This window comes from Glycine max, chromosome 15 (genome assembly GCF_000004515.6).
Source record: "Glycine max cultivar Williams 82 chromosome 15, Glycine_max_v4.0, whole genome shotgun sequence".
In the NCBI taxonomy this organism is placed as follows: Eukaryota; Viridiplantae; Streptophyta; class Magnoliopsida; order Fabales; family Fabaceae; genus Glycine; species Glycine max.
In genome coordinates this window covers 13,138,410-13,147,396 of record NC_038251.2, presented here as the reverse complement: position 1 = coordinate 13,147,396, position 8,987 = coordinate 13,138,410, and the positions used below count along the sequence as shown (strand labels likewise).

General features: G+C 32.0%; 1 protein-coding gene across 6 annotated transcripts; it reads left to right on the top strand.

Annotated features, from left to right (window-relative positions):
- The first annotated feature begins 2,202 nt into the window (after positions 1–2,202).
- Positions 2,203–7,917, top strand: AAH (allantoate amidohydrolase). 6 transcript variants are annotated; one of them, XR_005888532.1, is made up of 14 exons: positions 2,203–2,506; positions 3,453–3,544; positions 3,848–3,951; positions 4,023–4,107; positions 4,196–4,312; positions 4,487–4,596; positions 4,676–4,781; positions 4,882–4,968; positions 5,533–5,775; positions 5,896–6,021; positions 6,106–6,267; positions 6,351–6,481; positions 7,297–7,432; positions 7,649–7,917. XR_005888532.1 is itself a non-coding variant. In XM_014767310.2 (13 exons), exons 1-12 carry the CDS (start codon positions 2,410–2,412, stop codon positions 6,471–6,473), a joined length of 1,452 nt encoding a protein of 483 aa, XP_014622796.1. In that variant the 5' UTR covers positions 2,203–2,409; the 3' UTR covers positions 6,474–6,481; positions 7,649–7,917. The 6 variants fall into 6 exon arrangements, 5 of the variants coding, with proteins under 5 accessions (XP_014622796.1, XP_014622795.1, NP_001336341.1 ...); XM_014767310.2 differs by lacking the exon at positions 7,297–7,432; XM_014767309.3 differs by having other exon boundaries at positions 7,297–7,917.
- Positions 7,918–8,987: the final 1,070 nt, after the last annotated feature.

Genomic DNA, 8,987 nt, shown 5'->3' with positions numbered 1-8,987 from the left:
ATAATTATATTTGATGAGAAGGACTAAAATTTATCCAAAAAAATTGTCTAGGGACTAAGAAAGATAAAAAAAAACATTTGAGAAACTGAGACTAGTAAAAAAATGTTAAGGAATTAAAAATAAATTTTGTAAAATGTTGTAGGACTAAAAGTAATTTTTGTAAAAAGATAAATTACTAAAAATGAAATTTACCTTAGAATTTGACATGTGACTGTCACATCATCACTTAATAATGATACTTAATAGAAGAGATGAATAATATAAACAAAAACATAAAAATTAAGATCGGTCAATTTTTTGTTTGAAGACTTGTACCTTTTGGTCTTCATTGGATTGAGTCCAATGAAAGGACTTCATGTTTTAGACTCTTCGGATTAATGTATTCAAGCCTGAAGTTTGTTTATCTTCCGATCTCTATTGGGCTAAACCTAATGAAACTCAATGACAACCCCATCAGATAGGTCACAGGCCAATAAATGAACCCGACAAATATATCTACTGATCAACTCACGACTTTATATTTATAATATTAGAAAATCTAATTATATCTTATCACATCTTAAGTTATATCCTAATCATATCGTAATTGTATCTCGTGGTTTTTTTCTGTAAATACATATTCTCTCTCTTACTTTTTTCCAATCTACACTACTTTGCAATCTAATTCCCAATATACACTACTTGTGACTTTATCTCTCATTTTTGTTTTTTTTTTAATTTAAAATATTATAAAATATAAATATTATACTATATAATTTTTTAATTGGTTTTAAAATTACTTATTTATTAAATTAAATTTTATAATTTTGTTTTATATTTTTTAAAAGAAAAAATATACAAATAAAAAAATGGGATAAAATTAGAGTATAATTTTTGGTTACTTTGTATGTACTTTTAGTAGTTATTTTTGACTTAAGTGATAAGAATTGATATTTTTATTATTTATGGCTTACAAATATGAAAAGAAAAGATTAAAGTATCCAAAGGATAGTGATAAATGCTAAATATGAGTTATTTTTTATAATAAAAATATATTAAAAATATCTTTAAAGATATTTAATTAGCAATTTTTTTTCTTGCCAACCGAATCAGTGACAAGAATATGAACGAGATCATTGGGGGTCATGATCCAAGGAGAAAGAGGACGAAAAATGTCACGTTTCAACTCGCATTTCCACCGAGATGGACGAAGAAAAAAATGAACGAAAAAATAGAAAAAAATATGAAATTTTCCGACAACATGATCATAACAGAAACAATTGTCCCAACATATCTCCATCTTAAATTTTTTCTTTGTCAAGTATAATTGTTTAAGTATTTTATTGATGATACAATATGATGTTCTTCTGTAAATAAGTTGTTAAACAAAAAGTCCTCTCATTTTTAATCAAATCTAATGACATAAACAAATTAATTATATTTAGTAATATAATTATATTGAAAATAATTATATTAGAAAATTCAGATTTTAAATAAAAATATTCATCTAAAAAATATGCTAAGTAAATTAAATAATAAAACAAAAATAATTATATTTAATAATATCATTTTCTTTAAAAAAATTAAATTTTTTTATAAAATTTAATCTAATAAATAAGTAATTTTAAAACCAATTAAAAAAATTATATATTATAATATTTTAAATTAAAATAAAACAAAAAAGAAAAAAAAAGCCCTAAATAGTGTATATTGAGAATTAAATTGCAAAGTAGTATAAATTAAGAAAAAAAAGATGTATTTACTGAAAAAAACAGTATCTAGATGTAATCATATTTTACTTGATTATATCTCCATGAATCTTGGAGATAAAATATAATTATATCTTATCATAGTTAGAAAATATTATAATATGCTTTGGAGTATGAAATTTCTAACTGAAGAATCCTATTTCGAAATGACTAAAAATGAAAGTCACCTAAGAAAGAAAAAAATGTTTTAATAAATTTTAACTAAAATAGAAAACGTGTTAAAATGTATCACTATAATTTTTAACAAATTTTAACTAAAGTAGAAAAATGTGTGAGAGCTCTAGTGAAGTAGTAATTGATGCATATAATGTGGTAATTACCTTGAAGTGAATAGTAGAGGTTGAAAAAGGGGAGTTACGTGAGGAGAATTGCAGCTGCAAAACATGGAAATGGAAAAGCAAAAGCAATACTAAACACTTATAAGGGAGGGTGTGTGAGGGTCCCACCACAATGCAACATCACTCGTGCATGTCACGGGCTCGTTGGTGAGCCGCCACCACACTTCCACCACAAATTCATATTATTCCCTGTGCTTCATTCAGTCCCTTGAGATTGGGAAGCATTGGTGGCTAGCTAAGCGAAGCTAAAACCAAACTCTTCAGCAGTTTGTTTTTGCTTAGCTTCTTCTTCTGCTTTTGCTTTCTCCACCACCACAACCACCATGTATTCTGCCACTGCCTCCAACACTTTCTTCCTTCTCTCTTGTTTCCTTCTCTTCTGTCTCCTCTCAGCTCCTTCCTGTGTTTCCATGTTCTCTGGTAATTGTTTTTCTCTCTTCTTTTTTATTGCTTTTTTGGTTTTTCTTTTTTCTCTTTCATTGTTGTCTGTCTCAGAAACATAAAAGAAAAGCAAAGGTTTTTGAGTTTTTGGGTGGCGTGCAAAGACACCCTTTTAAAGATTCAGATTCCGTTTTCATGATGTTAGCACAAGATCTCCTTTTTTTCTTCTCTCTCTCAGATTTCGATGCAACAGCACCTCAACTGAACCCAGAAAAGGCACACTTAACCGAACAAAACGCCATCTCAGCGTGGTGACGGTTGAGATTCTCCCGTTTCTGGCGTCACCTTGAATCTCTCCGAGTCACCAAACGCAAAAAAAAAAAAAAAGTTTTTTTTTTTATAAAATATTCATGTGGGTCCTTGGATTGTGATTCTTCCTTTGACCCTCTCTCGGGGTGTGCCTTTCTGGGCTTGTGGATGAGTTGACACCTGATTCAAATGAGATTGTGTTTTGCGTGAGGACAGAGAAGAAAGAGAGATCAGAAAAAAATTGTGCTTTTGTGTGATTCTTATATATCTAGTGGTGCTAATGGGTCAATTCATGACACTTGTTAGTTCACTGGAGATGCTTGTTTGACAAGATGATTAATAATAATAATTTAATACTCTGACTGGGACATCTGAGTTTTTTGGAATGGGTAGGGTGGTGGTAGGAGGGTATATATGCTACTGCTTTATGAGGACCAGATTTTGAAATTAAATTAGTTAGCAAAAGGGAAAGAGGATGATGTAAGTAAGTATATTGTTTTTGATGGTGACAATTGTTTTTTTTTTCTTCTTCTAAATTGTGTGTATGGCTTGATTAAAGTTAGAAATAAAGGGGGGAAAGAAAACGGGAAGAACAAGTTAGCTTTGTTTGTTCTTGTTGATGGATGTGATTGATTGCGTGAATGTGCTAAGTACCTATTTGAAATGAAATGATTAGGTATTGAGACAGGAGATTTAGAAAAAAGAGATGATTTGTTTCCACAGATTCTAAGAGACGAGGCAGTTGCAAGGCTTTATGAGCTTGGGAAGGTACCAAATCTAAACTCAGCTTTACTTTGTCTGATAATTTTCATTTATATTTCTAATTTATAGTCAAAATAGTGCATATGAATTTCTGTTCTTGACCTCAATGATCCAGACCCTTACAGGAAAATGCTGATAACTTCAATGTCTGCCAGTTTTAAAGCATAACATTGAAAGAATATGCAACATTCTGTAATCTAAATTGTTTATTTTATTGCATACACTGTGCTGATTATTCTCATTCAGTGGCTGGTGGACCATGAATTGTTTATTCTTCTTGGAAGTTAATGTTGCTTTTTGGATATACAGGTGAGTGATGCTAGTGGTTATTTGGAGAGGACATTCTTGAGTCCTGCATCCATGAAGGCAATTGATCTTATTCGTAAATGGATGGAGGATGCTGGTTTGAGAACGTTAGCCTTCTAACTTGTTCAACTCTGAATAATTTTTCTGAAGAATTGACTGATGCTTTTGTTATTTCCAGTTGGGTGGACCAAATGGGAAATGTACATGGTCGAGTTGATGGTGCAAATGAAAATGCTGAAGCTTTATTGATTGGATCTCACATGGTGAGGCATTTATTCCTGCAATTTATTTTAAACAAAATTGATACTTTCCTTGACAGTAGTGATAATCCATTTTAATGATGGATACTAGGACACTGTTGTTGATGCTGGGATGTTTGATGGATCACTAGGAATTGTCTCTGCAATATCTGCCGTGAAGGCTATGCATGTCAATGGAAAGCTGCAAAAGCTAAAGCGCCCCGTTGAGGTTAGTCAAGTAACTGATACAAGTTTGCAATAAAAGTACTGGTTTGTGCTCATTGCTCATTGATTTATTGTATCCTTTTGTAATAATGTTGTGCATTGAGAGAAATATGTATATGGAAATGTTGAACCTATGCTACTGTTTTATTGATGACATTTTATCTTTCTAATGCTGCAGGTGATTGCATTTAGTGATGAAGAGGGTGTCAGATTTCAAACTACTTTCTTGGGAAGTGGTGCTATAGCTGGTATTTTACCTGGTACAACATTGGAGATATCTGATAAGAGGTTTCACCTAGGAACTTTCTGGTTACATTTATGGGAAAATTTTGTATGATCAATATATTTATTCATAGACCTCTTTCAGGGAGGTGATGATTAAAGATTTTCTCAAGGAGAACTCAATGGACATTACAGAAGAAAGTCTTTTAAAGCTCAAGTATGACCCAAAGTCTGTTTGGGGTTATGTTGAGGTATAATAAAAATTTGCATTCTTCATCTAGTGCTGTTTTGCTCAACAATTTCACCAATAAGCTCATGAAAATTTGCTTGTGTGTTTATTACGTGCTGCAGGTTCACATTGAGCAGGGTCCTGTGCTAGAACAAGTTGGTTTCCCACTTGGTGTGGTTAAAGGCATAGCTGGGCAGACACGATTGAAGGTATACAAATAAGTTTTGCTAATATGATGTGTTCTAATGCTCACAGTTGCTCGGATCAGTTATGGTTGTTCCCTATGATGGAACAACAAGATATAACTGACTATTCAAATGGTCTTGCAACCAAACAAGGCTTTTTAATCTTTTCATGCATGACATATGATGTGAACTTGTCACCAAAGGATCTGACTCCTTTAAAGTAACTCACTTTAGAGGGTAAAGTAAGTTGTCTCAGTTGTAAATGAGAAAATCAATGGTCGATATTATATGCACATGCATAACAAATTACGAATGTGTTGGAATATCAACTATTGATTTTTTTGTCAACAACTAAGATTATTACTTTAATCCTTACTCATTTTTCAGGAGCCAAATCCGTCGTCACCAAACTACCTTTTGTTATTTGGTAAAATTTTCAACATCAATGTTTGTAAAAGACATTTGTAATAAAATAGATCTATCTACACACTGTTCTTGGTTGGTTTTCTAGTATTTCTTGCTATATGTATATGTGCTCTTTGCATGTGTATGTGTTGGTTTGCAATTCACACATAAACAACCATGCAGGTTACAGTTAGAGGTTCACAAGGTCATGCTGGAACTGTTCCAATGTCCATGCGCCAGGATCCTATGGCTGCTGCTGCGGAACAAATTGTAGTCTTGGAAAGCCTCTGTAAACACCCTGAAGAATATCTTTCTTATGATGGTCATTGCAGTGATTCAACAGTGAAATCACTGTCAAGCTCACTTGTTTGTACTGTTGGGGAGATATCAACATGGCCAAGTGCCAGTAATGTCATTCCAGGCCAGGCAAGCAATGAATTTCTAAAATGCTACTGACCCTGCAATCTCAAAGTGGCCATGCTTCATCATTTCTTATTTTTGATAGTTTATGCCCATGATGACAGTGTGTGCCTTGACTTGTTGTAGGTTACATATACCGTGGATATACGAGCGATAGATGACCTTGGACGTGAAGCTGTTATCTATGATTTATCGAAACAAATTTACCAAATATGTGACAAGCGTTCAGTTTCCTGCATTATTGAGCACAAGGTATTATGGTTGGCCTTCTTTTAGTTTTTTCAGTTGTTTTCTGAATTGTACTTACAATCAATGACTTTGTTCTGTTCACCTCAGCATGATGCAGGTGCTGTGATTTGTGATTCGGATCTAAGTTCACAGCTCAAGTCAGCAGCTTATTCTGCACTCAAGAAGATGGAGGGTGACATTCAGGATGAAGTGCCAACATTAATGAGCGGAGCAGGGCATGATGCAATGGCAATATCTCACTTAACAAAGGTAACATATCTTTGTTTTCTGTTTGTAGTTTTTGAGATGTAATTTACTCTGCAGAATCTGACAATGAATGAGGATTTGAACAGGTGGGAATGCTGTTTGTGCGTTGTCGCGGAGGCATAAGTCACTCTCCACAAGAGCATGTGCTAGATAATGATGTCTGGGCAGCTGGTTTAGCAACCTTGTCATTTCTGGAAAACCTATCATAAGTGATACGGTAACTGTGTAAAGCAATAAATAGATATTATAGCTTGTAATTATAGGTTAATTTATTGAGTTAATTCATGAGTTAACTCTTTTCTTTTAGTTGCTTGTGTCTTATAGTTTTGTAATTGAATTTTTGGTTTTAGTTATCCTGTTATCAGGAAACGGCTCCAAGTTGTTATGCATGTTCTTTGCCAGTGTCAGATTAAAACTTATGACTGATTTTATTTTTGAATTTAATAGGTATATACTATTTAGTGTAAATGTCATCAAGTCATTTTAGGACAGTAGAAATCAATCTTGGTATGACTTGTAAGGTAGTTAGTATAAAAGTAAATAAACTTGTTATGCATAACGGTTTATGATTAAATTACAATTTAAAATATGATGCATGCATGCAGTATTTATTCCCACACAAATGCTTAGCTCTCTGTATTGGAAGTTGAAAAAAGTTACCTAATACATGTTGCTTTACGAATTCAAATTTGTTTGTCAAATCATTAAGAAAATCTCTTTTTGGACAATGTTTTCTTAATTGTTAATTCATTTTTGTGATTGATTCTTTAATTGGAATGACATGAAAAGTGACAAGAAGAAAGGACACCATATTGGATTCCATACTTTCACGAACATTGAGTATTTTATAGGGAGAGTATTGGTACGTAGAGTTGCAATGCATGGGACGCGTAAACTTAATAATAATTAGAAAATGATTGTTCTTCCCACTTTGACTCTGGAATCCTAGCTCTAAAACTTAATAAAAAATTCTTGCCGAATAATTTTATTTGGTACAAAAATAATTTCCACCATTGTATTATGTCCAATCAGGTGTTAGATGATTCAACATAAAGAAAGAAAGGAATATGACTTGATATTGGTGGTCAAAGTATCAAATGCAACCGTCAAAATAAAGAAGGGAACATGAATGCAATCATATTCGGATTCACATAGCCAAAGCCTAAAAGTAATTCGTATAAACTTTGGATATCCTCTCATGTTGTTTAGGAGCATGATACAATTATGTTCAAGAGAGAAAGAAATCTTTATTAAATAAGAACGCACTATGGTTGATTGTAAGACTCATTAACTATTTGTCATCATGTTAGTTCAAATCCATTCGACTTTCAACATTATTGATTGTTGCCATGGAGAGATATTGTTAACTTGCAAACTGGAATAGGTGAGTGAGGCTGAGGTAGAAGATTGCATTCATGGACTGCACAAGTGTACGAGAACCGAAGCCTATTTTGTCTGGTCAATTCGATTTGAGAGGTGGATTAAATAGATGCATGAAAGACGAAGGAGTTGGTTGAGTGGAGGAAGACAAAATCTCTATCTAATTAGTCGTAGGTTTGAACTTACACTCTTCTCTTTGAAGTAAAATATATGTTAGTTCTTAAAATATACACTTTTTTTGAGTTTGAAGGTTTTTTCTGTCTTAAATAAAAAGATGATTGCATGAGTGAAGTAAGATAGAATCTACATCTTGTAGGTTCGAACCGACACTTGTTTCTTTGAAGTAAGATAAATGTTAATTCTTCTTAAAATGCTTTTTGGGTTTGAAGGATTTTCCATCTTAAACAAAGAGATGATTGAATGAAATGATTCATGGCAAGCATGGAGCATGGCACATTGGTCTTGTCAATGCTTTTATCAACCTTATTAAATTTAAGAAATTCAATAACAATATATTGGTTATAATATATATATATATATATTAACAGTATGTTAATAACAATCCTTTTACACTCAATGATAGTCAAAGTTAACAATATATGTCATCTCATATACCTTTAGTTTCTGCAGCACAAGAACTTTTTGATTTGGAGATGCTATATGACTTGACATCATCGGGTGAAAAGAGAAGCGTGGGTAAATTAAGAAAAAAAATCTGCTTATAATGTCCAAGAAAAGGATAACTGTAATCACAACATAATAAAGAAAAAGAATACCACTTCAATTGTTTATAGGATTCATATCCTAATTCATAAAGGATTCATTTCCTGATGCAAATAAAAGTCACTCATTTAATTCAAAATTCAATTAAAGAGATTGATAATTTAATTGAAGAATTTAAGTTCTTTTCATTCAAGGGATTAAAGTTTGAATATTTTTATGATTTGATAATAATAATTGAATTTTGAATTAAATGAGTGACCTTTGTTTATACAATGAGATGATTTAATGAAATCAATCTCAAAGAAACAATAAATTGTTGCACTTTCCACGACTGAAGCATGATATATATTGCAGCAACTAATTGTGTCACATAAAATTGAGAAGAATTTTAGAAGTGATATAAGTAGAATAATCCCACAAAAATATTTTGTGACAACAAGCCAGTCATTGCATTGAGTAAAAATTCAATTTTTCATGGGTGATTCAAGCATAATGATATTCAATTTTGCAAGATACGAGAGCTGATAACTAAGAAAGAAGAGGAAATTAATTATTGTCTGAGTAAAGAGCAAAGAGCAAGTAACAAATATTTTAATGAAATTATTAAAGATCAAGTTATT